This window comes from Gadus morhua, chromosome 4 (assembly GCF_902167405.1).
Source record: "Gadus morhua chromosome 4, gadMor3.0, whole genome shotgun sequence".
NCBI classification, from domain to species: Eukaryota; Metazoa; Chordata; class Actinopteri; order Gadiformes; family Gadidae; genus Gadus; species Gadus morhua.
Window position 1 is genome coordinate 41,092,152 of NC_044051.1, and position 23,517 is coordinate 41,115,668.

Here is a 23,517-nt window from a genome sequence, read left to right on the forward strand (position 1 = left end):
GAAACCCAAATAAGAAGAGAGAGCGACGGCTCTCTCTTAACTCCAGAAAGAAGATAACACGCATCAACGCATTTGAAGAGGCCGACACAGTGAATGAATGTAGTGCTGCACTCACGTGCCGAAGGGGCGGAGCCAGGAGTTAGGAGAGGAGTGGAGACGACGTCATGTTGAGGAAACGAAACCTAAAGCACCTCGACGTGTAAGCGGTTCTCTCTTTCAGGAGATAATAACACGCATTAAATAGTCCGACAGACAGAAACAACAACAAGGTGAGTAAAGCTGAAACACTTTGAGATAAGTTAAAAACACTTTTGCAGTTAGGAATAAGAAAAATAATGGGATTGCTCAATACATAAACCTTGTCGTCTGTGTCTAGGAATGGCCCGCGCCAACGCTTCCTGGTCTGAAGAGAACTTTTCATGTTCCATCTGTCTGGATGTCTTCAGCAGTCCAGCTTCCACACCATGTGGACACAACTTCTGCAGAACCTGTATTACAAAGTACTGGGATGAACAAGTCAAGTTCAAATGTCCTGTTTGCAACAAGCTTTTCGACACAAGACCTGATCTACAGGTCAATACCCTCTTTTCAGAGATGGTTGATCGATTTGGAACGTCCGTACGAGTGAAAGAGCAGCCTTGTGTTGAACCAGCTGAAGTTCCCTGTGACTTCTGTACTGGGACCCAGCTGAAGGCTGTGAAGTCCTGCCTAGTGTGTCTTATCTCTTACTGCCAAACCCACCTGGAGCCACATCAGAGAATAGCAGGACTGAAGAAACATCGGCTGGTCGAGCCTATGGACCGTCTGGAAGACAGGATGTGTAAGAAACACAATCAACTTCTGGAGCTCTTCTGCAAGACTGAACAGGTGTGTGTGTGTCAGTTCTGCACAGAGACAGACCACAAGTCACATCCTGTTGTACCTCTAAAGGAGGAATATGAAGTGAAGACGGCCCAGCTGGGGAAGATAGAGGCTGAAGTCCAGCAGATGATCCAGGAGAGACTAAATAATATTCAGGAGATTAAAGACACAGTTTACCGCAGCAAAGCAGATGCAGACAGAGAGATAGCCGATGGTGTGCACATCCTCACTGCTCTGAATCGCTGCATTGAAAAGTACCAGGATGACTTCAACCAAATGGTTAAAGAGAAACTGAAATCCACAGTGAAACAAGCTGAAGACCTCATCAAAGAGCTGGAGCAGGAAATAGAAGATCTGACCAATAGAAGCTCAGAGGTGAAGCAGCTCTCACACACTAAAGACCACCTCCACTTCCTCCAGGCCTTCAGATCCCTGAAGGATCCTCCACCCCCCAGGGACTGGACCACGGTGGAGGTCCGTCCTCCGTCATACGTAGGGACCTTGAGGAGATCCCTGGATCAGCTGGAGGAGACACTGAACATGGAGATGAAGAAGCTGCGTGATGCTGAACTAAAGAGGGTCCAGCAGTATGAAGTAGATGTGACTCTGGATCCTGATTCAGCTGCTCCCCAGCTCATCCTCTCTGAGGATGGGAAACAAGTACATGATGGAGGTGTAGCGAAGGCCCTCCCAGACAACCCTAAGAGATTTGCAAATACCATACGTGTTGTTACAAGACAGAGCTTCTCAGGGAGATTTTACTTTGAGGTCCAGGTTAAAGACAAGACTCGATGGTTTTTAGGAGTGGCCAGAGAGTCCATCAACAGAAAAGATCAGATCATAGTGACCCCTGAGACAGGTTACTGGACTCTCTTCTCCTACAAGGATGGGTTGGTATTTAGAGATAACCCTGCTGTCCGTCTCCCTCTGAGAGCTGAGCTCCAGAAGGTGGGGGTGTTTGTTGATTATGATGAGGGTCTGGTCTCCTTCTATGATGTGGAAGCCAGGGTTCATATCTACTCTGCTACTGGCTGCAGCTTTACTGAGCCTCTCTATCCATTCCTCTGTCCATGTTTTCATGCGGAAGGTAACAACTCTGCCCCTCTGATCATCTCACCTGTAAATCAAACAGACTAGGACCTTTGTTTGATAATAAAATAATCAAACGACCAAAACAACTAATGTTGTTTCATGAATTAGAATCTCTACCATGTGAGATCTGAGAGAACTGTATTCATATCTTACTGCTGTCATATAACAAGGAGTAATTCAGTAGGAAGTTAACCCTGACTATTATAAATGATAACCCATTCTGAATTATTAGATAACATTATATTCTTCATTGTCCGTTTTCTCCAGTCTTTTAAGGTCTACTGCTATACAATTGTTAATGTTTGCAGTCATGTATAGCATGGTTTCAGGATTGATGTGTATTTAATAATCATCTAAACATGATTGTTAGTTTATATGTCGGAATCATAAATAACAACATAATCAAATGTAAAAATACTTTTCTGATAATAAAAATGGAAAAACAGCTGATGAGTCAATGACTTAATATCCATCATACAACAACCCAACATGTGTAAGACAAAGATCACAGTTACTACATGTCAAGACTCCCCATGTGTGTGAGTACTGTGACTGTGTCTTGTCATTTCTCCTCTCTCCATTCTCTCATCTTAGTTCCTCCTCTCTCCTTCCTCTCTCTCCTATCTCCTATGTCTGCTCTCCTTTCTAGCTCATCCAGGATTGTGTTGAGTATTGTTCAGCGTGCACGTTACATATGAGTAAATACACGTTTGTCTTGTCTTCACTATTGTGTACTACCTGTGCCCCGGCGCATACAAGCAGCAGTCCCATAATCAGTGTTGTGAGCGACACCCAGTGGCGGGATCGGGTAACAGCACAGAGAGGCGGAACCTTCTTTGTGTGTCCCTGATCCTACGCTTTTGTAGTACGCCTAATTTGACCATTTATTTAATATTGTGACACATGATTCTCTTTTTTGCACTTCATCGCATGATTAAGGTACAAATTACTTCCATTCATTTTTTTGATCAGCCGTTCAGGTAAGAGTCGTCTGCGGGCTCTTTCTCACACACAGTATTAATAGAATTGCATCGTTGAATAATATGAAGGTGTTAAATGAATACAACAACGCGTGGGAGACGTCTTCCGCTGTCGCTCTCCAAGGTGCTGAACTTCGGCCGAGTGATGACGTCACACGCTTTGGACAAGCCTCCGACCGCGTGGTTTAGGGAATCACCCCCGGTGTACATACTCCATTTAAATGACGTACAAACGCGGAACACTTTGCAGGAAGAACTATTTGCACCGAATAAGACGGGATCAGATGAAGAAAGCGTAGAACAAACGAGAGATCGTTGAACACAAATAGTCCTGTTAACTAGTAGCTACATGCACAACGTCATGCAGGCTAATAGGCAGCCTGGGCACGTAACGTATCTATGACTAGGTAATTGAGCTAAGCTAGCAGCTACAGGCTGCCCATTACAACATCCACACATTGTTAAACAAAAGCAATGTACATGCACAAGTTCAAACATAACATTCTTACTATGACGGAAGACATGCCTACGCATTGATGTTCTGTCCTCTCAGCTCCCGAGTCCCGCTCTGTCTCATCATGGACTTCAAAACGCCAAGCCGTCACTCCGATCGAGACTGGCCAATAGAGACATGTCTTACATCTTTCGGCGTAGGTCCCGCCCACGAGATTCAGCTCAACAGCAAGCAAAGCTTTTGGTTTTGCACACAAAACTTTTGGATTCCTATGAATAATTTTTTTCAACACATTTATTCTACTTGCAATAATACATCTGATTGCAGTGTGGAAAGTTTTGCTCTCAAACGTATTCTGTTTGATTGCATAATAAAGACACATACCTCCATAACCAACGTTGCTATAGTACATTGATGCGAGACGGGTTGGTGGATTGAACGTGTTGTAGTAGCAGAGAATGGCCTGCGGGGCAGTATGTACATTGTTAAATACATGAATAGGCTTGAATTTAGTAGAAATATGGATGTTTCATATTTTTACAAAATGGATTATGTGAACATTGCTGAATAACAATCATGTATATTAAATGTATTGCAGGAGTTTAGCTTGACATTAACCAAGTTTAAAGGACAATAAAATGAACCGCACCAAACATGTAGATGTCATTATGGGATTTTAATAACAAAAACACTTGACAGAAGTTCAATACAATTTTGTGAAGGAAAGCAGAGTAAAACATTCTCCCAAATGAATCTTTTCAAAATGTCACCACCATTCCGAAAGCAAGTGAAGAGGTTTGTGTAAAAGCAGTCCTCCCTGACCAGCTCTGTCCCTGACTCTAAACCCTGACTCTCAACCCTAACGCTGAACCCTCTGAGGGCAGGAAGATGCGCCTTCAGTGTAAAGGTTCGAACCACAGAGAAGGAAGAAAAGAGGAAGCAGTAGAGAGTAGTGAAGTAGTGAGGTTAGTGACAGACGTGAGGGAAAAGCGTGTGGAAGCACAAGGTTAGATGTGGGGTCAAGAAGATCACTCCGACTGGAGGTCATTGATTCATCAGCCTCAGACTGCTGAGCTCAGCAGGTCTCCTGGAGGCGAGGCGGAGATGAACCGAGGACACGGGACCAGCAGGATGTCAGGATCAAGGCGGGTTCAGCTCAGGTGTGTCTACCCCCGACCAAACAGGATCAGGTGAGGTTCAGCTCAGGTGTGTCTGCCCGGACCAAAAAAGGACATTGATTAGGTTCAATATTCAAAAGATGCAACATTATCTAAACCAAAGAGACGTCATTAAGGAGCAGGCAGGCTTTAGGGCGCCTTGCTCAAGGACGCATCACTGTATTCTGAGGACTTGAACCCAGCACCATTGGTTTGAGAGTTGAACCCCCAACCCCCTACCTAGTCCACTATGTCCAGATAATGCAAACTTACGAGGAATCCCTGATGGCAGAGTCCTGGTTGTCCTCAGGATTTGCCTTCTAGATGTACGGCTTCTCCATCAGTCCTCCAGATACCTGGTCTGGTTACAAACGTAATTTGTCTCTTGAAAGGTAACAAACACAGTAGTAACTTGTCTCTAATGTAAGGTAACAAACTCAGTAGTAGTTGGGCTCTAATTAAGGTAACAAACAGTAGTAGTTGGGCTCTAATGGCACGTAACAAAGTAGCAGCTATAGTTTGTCTGGTAAACAACCACAGTACTATACCGCAACTTGTACTGGACAAACTAATCCTGCGTTACAACAAGTCCACTCTGTTTATTTTATGCAAACTTACGAGGATCCTGGTTGGTAGAGTGATGTCGTCCTCCAGAGACTTGGCTCGTCCATCAGCTCTCCTCAGCCAGAGTCCAGGACTGGAACCAACAGCGCAACTCTGGCCCCAACGTCTGGTAACAAACATGTAGTTTGTCTTATTTTTAAGCCCTTTATTTCCAGTTTGTTTGGTTAATACAAACTTACAATCCTTGTTGGTAGAGTGATGGTCATCCTCCAGATTCACGGCTCCCCTACCAGCTTGCCTCCGCTCCAGAAACACGTTCGAGTAAGAAAACACAGCGGTAGTTGGTTAACGCATGTCAAAGTAACAGCTGTATTTTGCCCTTTAAGTCAACCATGTAAGTAAATACAAACTTACGAGGAATCCTTGTTGGTCGATTCCTAGTCGTCCTCCAGCGTCTCAGCTCCTCCAGCAGCTCTCCTCAGCCAGTGTCCTGGTCTGGAACAAACATCGGGAGTCTTGCTTCAACATGTGGTAAAACAGATGTAGTCGTCTGATATATATGGTACAAACGCCGGTAGTTTGTGGTAGCAGTATTCTACTAGAAGTGGCAGTGAGTGTGATGATCACTTCAGAGTCAAGCTCCATCTACCCCACGACAGACGTCCTTCAACAGGCAGGGCCTCCACCAGCTCCTCCACCAGGCAGGGCCTTCAGCACGACTCCTCCATCAGCTCCTTCAGCACGGCTCCTCCATCAGCTCCTTCAGCCATGGATTCCTGGTCTGGTTACAAACAGAGTTGGTCACAGCAGTAAATCACCTGGGGACGCGACACACCCCACCTCCTGCATCTGAGGCACACTTGTAAAATGGAAGACAAATTGAATCACTTAAATTAGACAACGTCTGCAGATTGTCGCGTTCAGCAATTCATCCACTACGGTTGTAGCAGCACTAGTAACATTAATGGCTCATATGACTCCTACATAACCCCCGTATGAATTAACTCAAATCACAGCTTGGCACAGATTTAAAGTCATAAGATGATCAAAACCAGACCTAAACTACCGTGGATTTTAGCGTTTCAGATGAGCTTTGTGATGGTTACCCTCTGGTCCGGTGCTGCAGGCCCCTGGTCTCCAGCCTCAGTCTCCGGTCCACCCTGGCACCACAAGCCTCCGGTCCCCAGCCTCTCAGCCTCACCTTTCAACTACAGCAGGAGGTTTATATCAGCATTTAACCAACAATAAACCTAATTGACTCATCCGAAACAGAGTTACAACATTAATTTAACTATTATTTTATAACTCAAGGCTAGAAAAGACTTGAGACCAGACATGAGCATCCCGTTTTTGGGAATGAAGACAGCAGTCCATAAGTTTAAAGAAGTGGTTCAGCCCAAGCATTGAAACTCACCTGATCTGTAGGACTTCTGACAGGAGGTGGAGGTCTGGCTCTGGGTGAGGAGGAGGATATCTTGCTCTGGGTGAGGAGGCAGACACCTTGGGACAAACTACATGTTAACTTTTTTACCTTGTACAGTTCTAGAGTATCTTCTACTGTAACATGTGGGAAGGACGGCCATTAGCTTTGATATTATCCAGTTGGTAACTCTGCACCAAAGTCGTTGTTTAACGTCATTCCATTGGGTAGGGTTTAACTTCTGTGGCAATTAATGACAGCAAATATTTAAAATGTACAAAAGCTGAAGTAACAAAGAACACTCAGCAGTATCGATATTAAATCAAATATACTCATATTTAGGTGCTGGGTTCCGTTGAAGAAATGTCAAATTGTTTTCCATTTTGAAATGATTTTCAGCCTTCACTGATGTCAAAATTGGGCCCGCAAGTAGAATGCTGTTTTGTACGCAGCGAGAGTCCCGTCACGTTAACGTCGTTAAAATTACGGCGCAACCATCGGAAATTATCAACATATTGTACAACGTACGCGTCAGTATGTATTTAATATCAAACTAAGTTGTTTAAGATAAGGGGCAACAATTCCCAATGGAAACCGACTGAAAAATAGTTTCCGTTGGCAACGGCTCGAGGTTACGCAAATACAATCCAGAACGTTCCGCCAGATTCCCTCAGGGGACTCCGGTCCAACTAACTGCCAGGTGATTTCTTATGGTTGTCAAGACTACAACATTCTATGCTAACCATTAGGACTAAATCAGGTGACCACACTCAGAACCTTCCACGGCGGGAAGCACAAACCGTCCGACTGGAATCCGAACATTCCAGCCGGAACCAACCAAAGAAAAAAACAGAACCAGCGCCGCACCTTGAGCTGAACGGAGGAAGATCCTGAAGTCCAGCGATGGTCTTCATTAAAACACAGCCAACAGACTTACCTTGAGGAGATCTGTTTGTTGCTGTTGGTAATTACTACTATTCAGTGTACCTTTACATTATAATGCACCCAGTGTGTACAAGTTATATCGTTCAAAACCATTAACCAAACTACCATGTACGTCCCGCAATAACTTTAAACCTAAAATCCTGGAATCATTCAATACAAAACCGTGTCTACATTTTACAATTATCTAGATTATTCAAGGTACAAACCGTGCAGAGCAAATCTAAACGTTGAGCTCACAGCGAGCTGACCATAACCCTGCAACGTCACCCTGACCGGCCCATCACCAACAGCAAATCATGCCAGTCAAAAACACATGTACAGGTCCAGTGAGAAGTGGGCATCTGAGAGAAAGGACTGCCAATAATAAAAAAATAAGCTCAATTCCTGAACTATCCAACCATCCTCATGGTTTAAAGATTTACAGACTTGACATGCCATTGTGTTCTAATCACCTTTGTCTACTCCCTCGTTACTTATAAAACTCTACATCTCCATCACTAGAGTGTTGCATCCTACTCATGGGGGTGTGGTCTGAGTGAGCAGAGATGCATGCTGGGATACAGTGCTGTCTGAAGTCTTCAGTTCTATAGACACTCCCCTCAGGAGAAACCAAGTGTTTGAGAATCTGTCGTGACATCAGTTACATGAGCTGGAATATCCTTCAAGATGGCGCCAGGATTCTCAGAGGAGAAAGGCCAAGAGGAAGATGTGAGGGTTCTTCCTCTCAGCCAGTGGAACACAACAACGTTCCTCATCAGAGTACCATGGAACACTTTGAAACATTCTCCTCTTTACACCTTGAAGCCCCAGTGAAGGTTTCCTTACCTCCTCAGCTGAAGAGCACAGCTTCAGCTCGAAGAGCGCACTAGTTGGAGTTCCCGGATTGGTTCTGATTTAAGGGAACCAATCGTTCAGCTGGTCCTGTCCGAAACAAATAGAGTTCAGCCTGAGCAGACGTGCAACTGAGAGCAAGACAAGATCCACAGGGCTCTCCATCAATCCAGCCAGGTAGGAAGAGCCGTCTCATTACAGGTCTGAAGGTCATCTTGAATATCCATTTAGGTCCATTTCCAACGTCAGACTTTCCTTTTGGAATTCCTTTAGGTGTCCATCCTCCATTGATCCTGATTGGTGTAGTCCTAGTTTGAAGTCACTGATCTGAACACGCCGCTTGCATCCTTTTGCACTTGAGTTGGATACTCTCCTTCCTGCCCATTGTGTTGGATATCGCTCCGCAGCGTCGCTCTGGGCTCTTCATGTCTACTGGAGGCCTTTAAGTAAACATGTGGCCGTCCATCAGGTATGATTTAGTCGACCATTCCAATATCCCAAGCCAATCACACAGACCCCCGTATGAACCTCATCACTGTCAAAGCAAGCCGGACACACACACACACATAGAACCCAGGACAGGCACGTAGAACCCCATGCCAGGTGTGAGTGGGAGACACACACAGTAGAACCCTAGCGATGCTCAAAAATCATCCATCTCATGTCAAACCCAAACACACACACCACTGAGCCATAAAAGGCCAAACAATCATGCAGGGTAAAAACCTGACGCCAAATAACGTTCCATCATCCAACCCCAGCTCTCCTGCCAGGGCACCCAGAACAGAACAACCAATGTCTCCAAAGACGTAAATGATGTACAACATTCTTCAGTGGCGTCCCACATTGGTGATGGATTATGCTTGGCGTCTCCAAAATGTGTCCCAGGTTGATTCAACGTGTCTGAAGTCATGTCTTTGTAGTCCAGTGGTTTGCTGAAGGGGGGCATTCACTGATGCAAACGGTGCAGCTTTAGTCAGCCTGAGGACAGGAAGGAGGTCATCTGTTCGGAAGACCACCCAGTGGAGGGGGGTGGCTCTTGAGGAGCAGGATCCATCTTGGAATGGCCCCAAATAAGATCTTCTTGGAAAAACCATTCCTGAGGAGTCAGGATGCCTGGAGGGGACTGTTGAACGTGTTCCATGGTTCTCTGTGTCAGACTGAAGTTGTGTTTGAGTGGTTGAGATGAGGAGCCCCCTCATCTCCCCCTGGTGTTTCTCCTTCTGAATCCCTGTCTCCATCTTAAAGAACATTCCAGTCCATGTAACATCACGACGGTTTCTCAAACACTCGGTTTCCCCTGAGGGGGCGCGTCTACAGACCTGTAGACTTCAGACAGCTCTGTATCCCACTATGCACCTCTGCTCACTCAGACCACATCCTCATTAGTAAAGCAACGCTCATGTAATGAAGACGCAAAGCTCAGGAGAGTAGCTGGAAAGAAGACTGAAGATATCAGAACCCAACCCATTACTCCAGCTTACAACAATAACTTGGAGCCTGTAACCATTTTAACATATCGTTAAAACCAACATAAACCAAACACCTAAGTAACCCATGAACCAATAAAACATCTTTACTACTCAGATCAACCTTCAGGTAACGGGTTAACTCACCCGGAATCCAAAATATATCAATGTGCCCAAGAGTAATGAGAAACTAATGACTTACAGTTTGCAGTTCACCTTCATGGTTAAGTTGGGATACTCACAGAACTGCAGTTAAATATCCATGATAGACCTTTGAAGGAAGGAACAGATTACTCATGGTCCCCAAACTTTGGCACTGTCCCACAGTTCAACATCTACCATCTCCATTAAATCAGATGAATGACGAAACAAATTTAGGGCTTTTGGGATCATCCAACTTTTAAATAATGATTAAGATACTTAACTAATCCCGCTTTTTAAACTTAAGTTATACTAATTATTTGACTGTCATTAGTCAAGTGATTTACCGCTTACTTTGACAAGTTTGAATCCATACTCTCTAAAATGTTACTTTCAGGTAGAATCAATATTTGAATTTCAAATGAGAGTTTAACCACCACATGGTTGTTGTTAAAAAGCATATTTTTTACTGAAAACAAATAGCACAACCGTCGAGTCACTTGCACAACTCAAGCCTCCCTCCAGTCTAAAACTCTGGCCCTCTTAAGGAGCACCAGAATGGGTGTGGCTCAATCAGCCTATGAGCCACAGCTGCAGACTATTACGGCTAACAGCCAGACAGGAATATGTGCATCTTAGGCTACGTTTACACGATGACGGTGTGAACAGAAGACGCAAAAGTCTTCCGCTACGGCGGAGCGTATTCAACTTTTCCACCCTGGAGGGTGGTTTCAGATTTATGCGTTTTCATGCCCCGAAAACGCCGTCACCGTCTAAACGAAAGGCACATCCGATAAAATATTTTGTCGTTTTCACCCGCAAGCGTCCTCGTGTAAACGGGGCCTAAGGCTACGTTTACACGATGACGGTCTGAACGCAAAAGTGGCGTTGCGTCTTCACTTTTTATTCCGCGTTTAGACGAGCGTTTTCGGGAGGAAATCTGCGTGCATACGGTGACGCAAAAGTGTGTGGAATTCGATTGGGTATGCATGCCTGGCGGTGCTGTGATAGACTATCACACAACACCGCCATGTCTGAGCGCATGCGTAGAATCTTCCTTCTCTTATCCGTGCCGCAAAAACCAAAAAGATCCTTCTCTGTTCAGTAATACTATCTGTAAATATCCTGTACATTTCGTGGAAATACTCCTGTATGCTTGTTAGAGCTGCCAGAGCAGCTTGAAGGTCCGACGCATGGAAATAAACTGACATGTTTGTTTATTTCCTTGTACCGGCACATGTATGTGACGTAAACGCGTACGCGACGTGAGCAGATCTGAGCAGTGTTTTACGTCTTGGCAGTTTAGACGGAAACGCTACGGCGGAGCGTTTTCAACTTTTCCACTCTGGAGGGTGGTTTCAGATTTATGCGTTTTCATGCCCCAAAAACGCCGTCACCGTCTAAACGAAAGGCACTTCCGATAAAATATTTTGTCGTTTTCACCCGCAAGCGTCCTCGTGTAAACGGGGCCTAACTTGGCAGGCGAGCTGTGGCAGGTGAGCTAATTAGTATAACTCAACGCAGGTTCAGCGCCCTCTGGTAACAGTGAGAGGCTATTTCAGCTCTGTGTTTGATCATAAATGACCTTCCTCATTTTAATTAAAAGGGATGAGTCTGATTTAGATTCATAAACGAAAAAAGTCTTTCATTCAATTCACCTTACTGTGCGCGAGTGTGAGTGTGTGTGTGTGACTGCTAGATTTCAAGTGGGTGAAAAGGAAGTCACGTGTGATCTTGCGTCCCTGTGGTGTAGTGAGCGGATGTGGACAGCAGAGGGCAGTGTTACCAAACGAGAACTTCTGCTCTGAGCTCTATGCGAGATACGTCTCAATTGCAACCGTAACTTGGCAGCATCCTGAACGGCCCTTTGAGGAGTGAGAAGTAAGCTTTCATCAAAGAGACCAGAGGGACTCATTCACTGGTTAAACAGGAGTCATCGCCACGCCTACCACCACACACGTGAACGCACACACACACACCAATACACCATATAGATTCACACCATATGCACACACCACAGATATACACATATAGATTCACACACAACATATAGATGCAAACCATATGCATACACACACGATAGATACAAACCACATACAGTATATACACGCACACACACCATAGGTATACGCACCATAAAGATGAACACACAAAATAGACACACACCAAAGATTAACGTAATATAGTGTAGCGGGCCAGTGGGTGTGGGGTTTCAACGCTACCAAGTTGAGTAGACAAAATGGCACAACTAAGAGCAGTTCCAAGCAGAAATAAATATATATTTTCCACCTCCTATATGCTCCAGTCATCCAACACCTTCCACCTTCCACCTGTCTCTCTCTCTCTCTCTCTCTCTCTCAGGGCGTTCCGTGCTTCCAGGCGATCACACAGATCCTGCCTGTCCTTTGCTAGCCCTAGCTTCTCTAGCTCCTCTTCCAACTCCAACTTCCCCACATGTCTGTTTGCTAGCCCTCTTAAGCCCAAGCACCCCTGCCTAACGATCCCCAGGCTTGCCTCGTTAGAGGGAGGAAGTCCATATATGGCTTGGGGGTGGAGCCAGCAGGTTGCCAGACCTACCACTCCCCTCATTCCTCCCTGGCGTCTGCACACACACACACACACACACACACACACACACACACACACACACACACACACACACACACACACACACACACACACACACACACACACACACACACACACACACATCAAGACAGTGTGCATGCAAACTTTTTCATTTCATTTAATGCTTTATCTAAATAAACGAAATGCAGAGAAAGTGTGCAGGCAAAAAAATATCAATAAAAAATGTGAAATAAAAAACATTATTTGTGTACCCGCTGCTAAGGGGCTAAGTGGAGCTACTTGTGTGGTGTGTGTGTGTGTGTGTGTGTGTGTGTGTGTGTGTGTGTGTGTGTGTGTGTGTGTGTGTGTGTGTGTGTGTGTGCGTCTGAACGTTGAGCTGTAACGTGGCTTGAAGATCTGGATTGTCATTGCTCGACTTTGTCACAGCGTGGTCTCTATCTATTTATCTATATTTATATAAACAGTATAAATAGATAATCTCTCCATTGATATCTTTTTCTCTTTTTTCTTTTGATCAGCCGTTCTGGTAAGAGTCGTTTGCGGACTAATTTATACATTTATGAGGTTAAAGTCTGGGAGATAAGCATTATAAAACTACTAGTGTTGACTCGATATCAAATCACAAACCATGAATCATATATAACCTGGGCACAAAGAGAGAGGGTTGCTTTTATAAAGACGTTTGTGAAAAATACCAAGTCAAGTCAATTGTTTTTGTATAGCTCTTAATCTTAGTTACAGAGGCAAACCACTATTAAATCACCACAATGTCTCTGGTTTTTCACCAGCTCTTTGCGTTTTGTCGTGTTTCAAACATATTTGCAACACATCAACGTTTTTGAATTACAGCGCATGAATGCACCCAAAGCCAGAGTGTGGAACTTGAACCGTTAGTGAACTGTGTCCGTGGGGGCGGAGCCAGCTATTATGTGAGGAACCAGGAGTAAGGAGGAGAGATGACGTCTTGTTAAGGAAATACAACTTAAGGTTCATTGAAACCAAAGCCACCCGACGTGGAAGCAGTACTCTCTGTGAGGAGAAAAATAAATCGCATTTTGGAAAAAATTGTCAGAGAGACACAAACCTCGAAACGGTGAGTGAAATAGCACAACTTTCAGAGAATTTGCAACATCTTTTCCAGTTATAGTATTACAAAAAGAATGGACTTGCTCCATACATAAACCTTGTCGTCTGTGTCTAGGAATGGCCTCTGCTAACACTTCCGGGTCTGAAGAGAACTTTTCATGTTCCATCTGTCTAGATGTGTTCAATAGTCCAGTTTCCACACCATGTGGACACAACTTCTGCAGAACCTGTATTACAAAGTACTGGGATGAACAAGTCAAGTTCAAATGTCCTCTTTGCAACATGCCTTTCAACACAAGACCTGATTTAAGGATTAATACCCTCTTATCAGAGCTGGCCGCTCAGTTTCAAACATCCAAACGAGTAAAAGATCAGCTCTGTGTTAAACCCGGAGAAGTTCCCTGTGATGTCTGTACTGGGACCCAGCTGAAGGCTGTGAAGTCCTGCCTAGTGTGTCTTATCTCTTACTGCCAAACCCACCTGGAGCCACATCAGAGAGTCGCAGGCCTGAAGAAACATCGGCTGGTCGAGGCTATGGACCGTCTGGAAGACAGGATGTGTAAGAAACACGACCGACTTCTGGAGCTCTTCTGCCAGACTGAACAGGTGTGTGTGTGTCTGTTGTGCACAGTGACAGACCACAAGTCCCATCCTGTTGTACCTCTAAAGGAGGAATATGAAGTGAAGACGGCCCAGCTGGGGAAGATAGAGGCGGAAGTCCAGCAGATGATCCAGGAGAGACTAAATAATATTCAGGAGATTGAAGACACAGTAATGCGCAGCAAAGCAGACGCAGACAGAGAGATAGCCAATGGTGTGAAGATCCTCACTGCTCAGAAGCGCTGCATTGAAAAGTGCCAGGATGACCTCAACCAAAAGGTTAAAGAGAAACTGAAATCCACAGAGAAACAAGCTGAAGACCTCATCAAAGAGCTGGAGCAGGAAATAGAAGATCTGACCAATAGAAGCTCAGGGGTGAAGCAGCTCTCACACACTAAAGACCACCTCCACTTCCTCCAGGCCTTCAGATCCCTGAAGAATCCTCCACCCACCAGGGACTGGACAAAGGTGGAGGTCCGTCCTCCGTCATACGTTGGGACCTTGAGGAGATCCCTGGATCAGCTGGAGGAGACACTGAACATGGAGATGAAGAAGCTACGTGATGCTGAACTGAAGAGGGTCCAGCAGTATGAAGTAGATGTGACTCTGGATCCTGATACAGCTCACCCCCGTCTCATCCTGTCTGAGGATGGGAAACAAGTACATGATGGAGGTTTGAGGAAGGTACTCCCAGACAACCCTAAGAGATTCACAAAAAATATACGTGTGCTCACGAGGCAGAGCTTCTCAGGGAGATTTTACTTTGAGGTCCAGGTTAAAGACAAGACTACATGGTGTTTAGGAGTGGCCAGCAAGTCCATCAAAAGAAAAGGTAATATTATAGAGACGCCTGAGACAGGTTACTGGACTCTCTACTCCTACAAGGATGTGTTGGTATTTAATGATGACCCTGCTGTCCGTCTCCCTCTGAGAGCTGAGCTCCAGAAGGTGGGGGTGTTTGTTGATTATGATGAGGGTCTGGTCTCCTTCTACGATGTGGAAGCCAGGGTTAAACTGTACTCTGCTACTGGCTGCAGCTTTACTGAGCCTCTCTATCCAATCCTCTGTCCAGGTTACTGTTATTTTGGAGGTATGAACTCTTCCCCCCTGATCATCTCACCTGTCAATCAAACAGACTAGGACCATTGTTTGATAATAAAATAATCAAAATAATGTTGTTTCATGAATTAGAATCTACTATCTGAGATCTGAGTGCACTGCATTAATGTTGTAATGCTGTTATTTGAAAAGAAAAAGTGTTTTAAGAAAATAACAAAAAATTAAGAAAGTGACAATAAAATATAACACATTGTAAATGATGGAGTTACAGTATATACTTCATTGTCTTTTTTGCTCATGTTTTTAAAGGTTTATTGCTATTCAATTGTTTATGGTTCAATTATGTATAGCTAGTTTAAGGGATTAATGTGCATCATAATAATCTAATCCTTACTTTTCTTCTGAAACATGTATAACGACACAATAAAATGTATGAATGTATGACTTTTTCGGATTTAAATAAAAAAGGAAAAACCGCTTATTTGAATGTCCACCAGCCAACCACCCAACATGTGTAGCACATTTACACAAAGGTCACATTACATGTAAAGATTCTCCCCATGTGTGTGAGTACCGTGACTTTATCTTGTCATCTCTCCTCTCCTCTCCTCCTCTCATCTTAGTTTCTCCTCTCTCCTTCCCGTCTCTTCTCTTACTCTTTCTCCTATCTCCAATCTATTCTCTCCTTTCTAGCTTACATAGGATTGTGTTAAATATTGTCTTGCATACATGTTACATGTGTGTAAAATACCCGTTTGTCTCGTCTTCGCTGTAGTCTTACTACCTGTTTCCTGGCGCATAAAAGTAGCAGGCCCGTAATCAGTGTTATCAGCGAAACCCAGTGGCGGGAGCGGGTATCACCATAGAGGGGCGGAACCTTCTTTGTGGGACCCTAATCCTAGAATTTTGTAGTACACTTAATTGGACAATTTATTTCATATTGTGAGAAAATCACTCCCTTCTAATTTTGTTTGCATTTTACTGCATGATTAAGGTACAAACTTCCTTCTTTCTTTCTTTCTTTCTTCCTTTCTTTCTTTCTTTCTTTCTTTCTTTCTTTCTTTCTTTCTTTCTTTTGATCACCCATTCAGGTAAGAGTCGGCTGCGTTCTCGTTCTCAAACACAGTATTATTAGAATTGCATCGTTGAATAACACGAAGGTGTTAAATGAATACAACGTGTTTACGGCGTTGGCTTGGTGGCTGGTGTGTCGAGGAAAGCCGCAGCAGACAGAGTGGGAGACGTCTTTCGCTGTCGCTCTCCAAGGTGCTGAACTTCGGCCGAGTGATGACGTCACGCGCTTTGGACAAACCACCGACCGCCTGGTTTAGGGAACCACCCCCGGTGTACATACTCCATTCAAAAAGAAGTACAAACGTGGAACACTTTGCAGGAAGAACTCTTTGAAGAACTATTTGAAATAATGGAAAGCGATCTGTAAATGGTGTAGGAAAGATGGCTGCTTGAAGTATCGGTTAAAAGTCCTGAATTAATTCATGAATTCAGTTCCTCCCTGAACTGTGGGCCGCTCTGTGGTTCTCTGAGGGCGCGTCACCAACTGCCAGCACTACCGGTCGAGCCACCAGGGACGAGAGATTCAAATCATCCTAAGTATTCCTGGACCTGTTGAGTCACCGTTTATTAAAACTGTTTATGAACCGTTTATAAAAAGAGAGGGAGAGAGAGAGAGAGAGAGAGAGAGAGAGAGAGAGAGAGAGAGAGAGAGAGAGAGAGAGAGAGAGAGAGAGAGAGAGAGGGAGAGAGAGAGAGAGAGAGAGAGAGAGAGAGAGAGAGAGAGAGAGAGAGAGAGAGAGAGAGAGAGAGTCTGACTGATTGACTGACTGACTGAATGACTGGTTTCATGCTGTGTTTGTGTGTCTAACAGGAAATAAAGAACCTTATTTGACGACATCATACAGCAACTAAATACATGAAGTGTTTTTGTTTTTCGTTGTTTGATTACATGAAAGGTGATGCAGTGGGTTACATAGTAGTGATGAGGATTCATCCTGGTTCAAATGTCAATTTAAATGCATAACATTTTAAAAACGTATTTTAAAGTGGCCTCAAATGGCCTTCTTTTAAACACATACTACTGTACTCGTTAACTGATACTTGCCGTTCTGGGTTATCAGGTTACATCAATCAAATGTTCTGACTCCACCTCAAAGACGGTGAATACCTGATCTACAATCAAGCCCCACCTCTCAATGGAAAACGAGTGTCAGCCAGACGTCAGACATCAGACTCCACCCATTCAGTTGGCTCAAAGGAACATAAAGAAATCCATGTAATGAAATGATGTAACACCGCATTGGATTAGTGGAAAATAATGTTGCTCAATCACACCTTGATAAGCATAAATAATGAATTGAACTAATCTATTAAACCAGTTGTCCATCACTTCAGATTTTCACACTGGTCGTCCCTGGTACGTAAAAGCTACCCATAATACACCGGTTATAATGTGACATTGTTAACTGCCATGGCACAATTTAGGTTTGTTTTTACTGTCGCTGGCACTGACTGTGTTGTCTCTGAATTGGGAACTGGTTGGTCTGGTTGGTCTGCCCTACCCTGAGCCTCATGATGCAGCTGTTTAATGAGGTGAGGGATGAGCCTTATGTAACTACCAGCGTTAACTCAACGTTAAATCACAAACCATACTAGCACATACAACCTGGACACACGGGGAAAGGGTTGTTTATATGAAGACTGTAGAGAAAATACCAGCCTCGTGAAAAGTCAATTCAAGTCAATTGTTTTTGAATAGCTCTCAATCCCAGTTACAGTAGCAAATCAACATTAGATCAACACAATGTCTCCGGTCATGTTTGCACCATCTCTTTGTCCGTGCTTTGTCCTATATTCTGTTTTAAAATATATTTGAAAGAACAGCGCATGAATGTCAGTGAACTGTGCATCCGTGCTGGCGGGGCCAGGTGTTAGGGGAGGAGCCAGGTGTTAGGGGAGGAGCCAGGTGTTAGGGGAGGAGCCAGGTGTTAGGGGAGGAGCCAGGTGTTAGGGGAGGAGGGAGGTGTTAGGGGAGGAGCCAGGTGTTAGGGGAGGAGCCAGGTGTTAGGGGAGGAGCCAGGTGTTAGGGGAGGAGCCAGATGTTAGGGGAGGAGCCAGGTGTTAGGGGAGGAGCCAGGTGTTAGGGGAGGAGGGAGGTGTTAGGGGAGGAGCCAGGTGTTAGGGGAGGAGGGGAGGAGCTAGGTGTTAGGGGAGGAGAGGAGAGGACGTCTTGATGAGGAAACAAAACGTAACATTCCCAGAAGCCAAGTCAATCCGACGTGGAAGCAGTTCTCTCTTTCAGGAGGAAAAGAAAACACATTTTGAAACAAATAGTCTGACAGACAGAAACAACAATAAGGTGAGTGAAGCAGCATAACTTTCAGGGAAGTTAAAACCTCTCTTCCTTAGGGAATTAAAAAAAGAATGGACTTGCTCAATACATAAACCTTGTCGTCTGTGTCTAGGAATGGCCTCTGCTAACACTTCCGGGTCTGAAGAGAACTTTTCATGTTGCATCTGTCTAGATGTGTTCAACAGCCCAGTTTCCACACCATGTGGACACAACTTCTGCAGAACCTGTATTACAAAGCACTGGGATGAACAAGTCACGTTCAAATGTCCTCTTTGCAACATGGCTTTCAACACAAGACCTGATTTACGGATTAATACCCTCTTATCAGAGCTGGCCGCTCAGTTTCAAACATCCATACGAGTAAAAGATCAGCTCTGTGTTAAACCCGGAGAAGTTCCCTGTGACGTCTGTACTGGGACCCAGCTGAAGGCCATGAAGTCCTGCCTAGTGTGTCTTATGTCTTTCTGCCAAGCCCACCTGGAGCCACATCTGAGAGTCGAAGTCCTGAAGAAACATCGGCTGGTCGAGCCTATGGACCGTCTGGAAGAAAGGATGTGTAAGAAACACAATCAACCTCTGGAGCTCTTCTGCCAGACTGAACAGGTGTGTGTATGTCAGTTCTGCACAGAGACAGACCACAAGTCCCATCCTGTTGTACCTCTAACGGAGGAATATGAAGTGAAGACGGCCCAGCTGGGTAAGATAGAGGCTGAAGTCCAGCAGATGATCCAGGAGAGACTAAATAATATTCAGGAGATTAAAGACACAGTTAACCGCGGCAAAGCAGATGCAGACAGAGAGATTGCCGATGGTGTGCACGTCCTCGCTGCTTTGAAGCGCAGCATTAAAAAGTGCCAGGATGACCTCAAGCAAATGGTTAAAGAGAAACTGAAATCCACAGAGAAACAAGCTGAAGACCTCATCAAAGAGCTGCAGCAGGAAATAGAAGATCTGACCAATAGAAGCTCAGAGGTGAAGCAGCTCTCACACACTGAAGACCACCTCCACTTCCTCCAGACCTTCAGATCCCTGAAGGATCCTCCACCCACCAGGGACTGGACCACGGTGGAGGTCCGTCCTCCGTCATACGTAGGGACCTTGAGGAGATCCCTGGATCAGCTGGAGGAGACACTGAACATGGAGATGAAGAAGCTGCGTGATGATGCTGAACTGAAAAGGGTCCAGCAGTATTCAGTAGAGGTGACTCTGGATCCTGATACAGCTCACCCCCGTCTCATCCTGTCTGAGGATTGGAAACAAGTACATGATGGAGGTGTGTGGAAGGAACTTCCAGACAACCCTAAGAGATTTACAAAAAAGATACGTGTGCTCACGAGGCAGAGCTTCTCAGGGAGATTTTACTTTGAGGTCCAGGTTAAAGACAAGACTCGATGGTATGTAGGAGTGGCCAGAGAGTCCATCAACAGAAAAGATCTGATCATAGCGACCCCTGAGACAGGTTACTGGACTCTTTACTTCAACAAGGATGAGTTTGTATTCAATGATGACTCTGATGTCCGTCTCCCTCTGAGAGCTGAGCTCCAGAAGGTGGGGGTGTTTGTTGATTATGATGAGGGTCTGGTCTCCTTCTATGATGTGGAAGCAGGGGTTCATGTCTACTCTGCTACTGGCTGCAGCTTTATTGAGCCTCTCTATCCAATCCTCGGTCCATGTTTACATGCGGAAGGTATAAACTCTGCCCCCCTGATCATCTCACCTGTCAATCAAACAGACTAGGACCTTTGTTTGATAGTAAAATAATCCAACGACCAAAACAACTAATGCTGTTTCCTGAATTAGAATCTCTACCATGTGAGATCTGAGAGAACTGTATTAATATCGTACTGCTGTCATACAACAAGGAGTAATTCAGTAGGAAGTGAACCCAGACTATTATAAATTATAACCCATTCTAAATAATTATATAACATTATATTCTTCATTGTCTGTTTGCTCCAGTCTTTTAAGGTTTACTGCTATACAGTTGTTAGCGGTTGCAGTCATGTATAGCATGGTTTCAGGATTGAATTGTATTTCATAATCATCTCAACATTATTGTTAGTTTATACTTCGTAATCATGAATGCCAACATAATCAAATGTAAAAATACTTTTCTGATGTTAATAAAAATGGAAAAACAGCTGATGAGTCAATGACTCTTAATGTCCACCATACAACAACCCAACATGTGTAAGACAAAACGTACAGTTGCTACATGTCAAGATTCTCCCCTTGTGTGTGAGTACAGTGGGGGGGGTCGCTGACCCGCAACCCTTGTTTGAGCGTCTCCTTTGAATAACTCAGCCGCCGCCGATCGGGGTTGCCCCACTTGTCATCACTCCTCTCTCCGTCTCCAGGCGTCCCCCGTTATATGGATCTTAGCCTCCAGTTTGGAGAGGGTACTAGGGCTCACTGCTAATAATGCCGCAACTTGGTTTTGCAGATCACCAGCTTGAAGTTGCCCAGTCAGGCACCTGCTTGGCAGCACCTGGGCGTGCCAACAGCTCAAAACAAGTGTCAATAGCAACCGCACAATAACCTGTTTGGCAATGGCAGAAAAGATTTTGCATATTTTTCATGGGCGCAACCCACACACTGAGCGCTGCTGCTCATCCTACAAATGCCTGTCCCTTACAACGGGGCGCCATTTGAAAGGGAGCGAAACAGGCTTTCCAACGGTATAAGATGTATTGCTCATTTATGGATATGAAACGCACAGCATACTTGGATCTGGCATTGGCAAGCATTTAATGCTCAAGCTCAGATCCTTGCTTAGGTTTTCCTGCCGTGATCCAGAGTTTATAAGCTTCACAAGCCTCAGTATGATACATCGCTACATGCTCATTCCAGCCGGGTCTACTGTTAGACTTCTTGTTCTGTGTCATGTTTATGAAAAGGTTTACCACCATCATACAGGGCCGACAACACATTGTCATACATGGAACAGAGGTCTCTCTCATGCTCTACCCTCGTACAATTGGCATCTTCACACAAAATAGCTTCTTTAGGCAGATGTATTATTACTTAATACACTACAATTACCCTTGGATGCATTTGTTGTTTTGACACACACATAAGGAGAGGGTGCACTGTACTATCTGCGTATACCCCTTCTGTAGTCGAAGAAAGTATCCCAATTGAATGGCAATGGTTTGAATTTCGTTTAATGGAGTCCATGCACAGAATCTAAAAGATTCTCCCCATGTGTCTGAGTGCCGAGACTTTGTCTTGTCAGCTTCCCTCTCCTGTCCTCTATCCTCTCCTCTCTCTCCTCCTCCTCTCCTCTCTCTCCTTCTCCTCCTCCTCTCCTCTCTCTCCTCCTCCTTCTCTCCTCCTCCTCCTCTCCTCTCTCTCCTCTCTCTTCTCCTCTCTCTCCTCCTCCTCTCTCTCCTCCTCTCCTCTCTCTCCTCCTCCTTCTCTTCTCCTCCTCCTCTCCTCTCCTCTCTCTCCTCCTCCTCTCTCCTACCGCTGCTCTCCTCTCTAGCTCATCTAGGATTGTGTTCATTGTTGTCGTGCGTGGAAACACACTATGTGTGTTCACATGTCAAAGGTCAACACATTTAGATTTCTGAATCTAAAATAGTTGTACAGTTGAACTCCCACTGGGGGAGTCTAGCTCTAGTGGATCACTGTGGTGCAATGGCGCTCAGGCTCGTAATAATAGTAATAATTAAACCTTTATTAATGCCCTTGGGGAAATTCCTCCCCTGCATTTAACCCATCCAGGTACTACTATTACTAGTACCACACTCGGAGCGTGCAGCCACAGAGTACGGCGCTCAGGGGTGCAGGTGCCTTGCTCAAGAGCACCTCAACGTCGTCTTAGGTGGGAGTAGAACCTACAATCCTCAGATTATCGGTCGAGCCACTTAACCGTTAGACCACCAATACTTTGAGATTATCATCAACTGGATGTTTCGTTTTCTATGTCAACAATCGGGACTTGCTATGAAGTTGGGGGGGATCACACCATGAGAGGAGGAGGATGATCCGGATCTGCGGCGGTCCGTTGTGAAGGAGCCGTGCAGCTCCACATCATTCCAATTCAAGAATCAAGTCAATCCTTATAAGGAAGAGACGGTGGAGAGGAGGCGGAGCATGTGGGTTGCAGGACAGAGAAATCAGGGGGATGTGGTGCATTCTGATTGGATGTAGCGTATGGAATCTGGGCACACACACACACACACACACACACACACACACACACACACACACACACACACACACACACACACACACACACACACACACACACACACACACACACACACACACACCATTATAATCTTGCACTGTATTTAGTTTAATTACAGCCGGACTGGTACATAAGAATTTCACTACTCATTGCCCTGTACGATTGTGTATGTGACAAATAAATCAAACTAAACTAAACTAGCTCATCTAGGAATGTGCTCCTTATTGTAGTACATTACACACTACGTGTGTTCATGCAAGACAATACTCAACACAATCCTGGATGAGCTAGAAAGGAGAGCTGGGATAGGAGAGAGGAAGAGAAGAGAGAGGAAGGAGAGGAGAGGAGGGGAGGGGAGGGGAGAGGAGAGGAGAGGAGAGGAGAGGAGAGGAGAGGATGGAGAGGAGAGGAGAGGAGAGGAGAGGAGAGGATGGAGAGGAGAGGAGAGGAGAGGAGAGGATGGAGAGGAGAGGAGAGGAGAGGAGAGGAGAGCTTAAAAGACAGTCACAGTCCTCACACACATGGAGAGAGCCTTGACCTGTAGTAACTGTGATCTTTGTCTTACACATGTTGGGTTGTTGTATGGCGGACATTAAAAGTCATTGACTCATCAGCTGCGTTTCCAGTTTTAGTAACATCAGAAAAGTATTTTTACATTTGATTATGTTGGCATTCATGATTACGAAGAATAAATGCACAATAATGTT

At 44.8% G+C, this 23,517-nt stretch overlaps 2 protein-coding genes across 2 annotated transcripts; both read left to right on the forward strand.

The window, feature by feature from the left end:
* Positions 1-80: 80 nt before the first annotated feature.
* Positions 81-20,757, forward strand: LOC115543075 (E3 ubiquitin-protein ligase TRIM39-like). Its single transcript, XM_030355625.1, has 3 exons — positions 81-269; positions 13,705-15,077; positions 20,101-20,757. Exons 2-3 carry the CDS (start codon positions 13,707-13,709, stop codon positions 20,350-20,352), a joined length of 1,623 nt encoding a protein of 540 aa, XP_030211485.1. The 5' UTR covers positions 81-269; positions 13,705-13,706; the 3' UTR covers positions 20,353-20,757.
* LOC115543074 (probable E3 ubiquitin-protein ligase TRIML1) lies at positions 157-2,019 on the forward strand. The gene is made up of 2 exons (XM_030355624.1): positions 157-269; positions 377-2,019. Exon 2 carries the CDS (start codon positions 379-381, stop codon positions 1,996-1,998), a length of 1,620 nt encoding a protein of 539 aa, XP_030211484.1. The 5' UTR covers positions 157-269; positions 377-378; the 3' UTR covers positions 1,999-2,019.
* Positions 20,758-23,517: the final 2,760 nt, after the last annotated feature.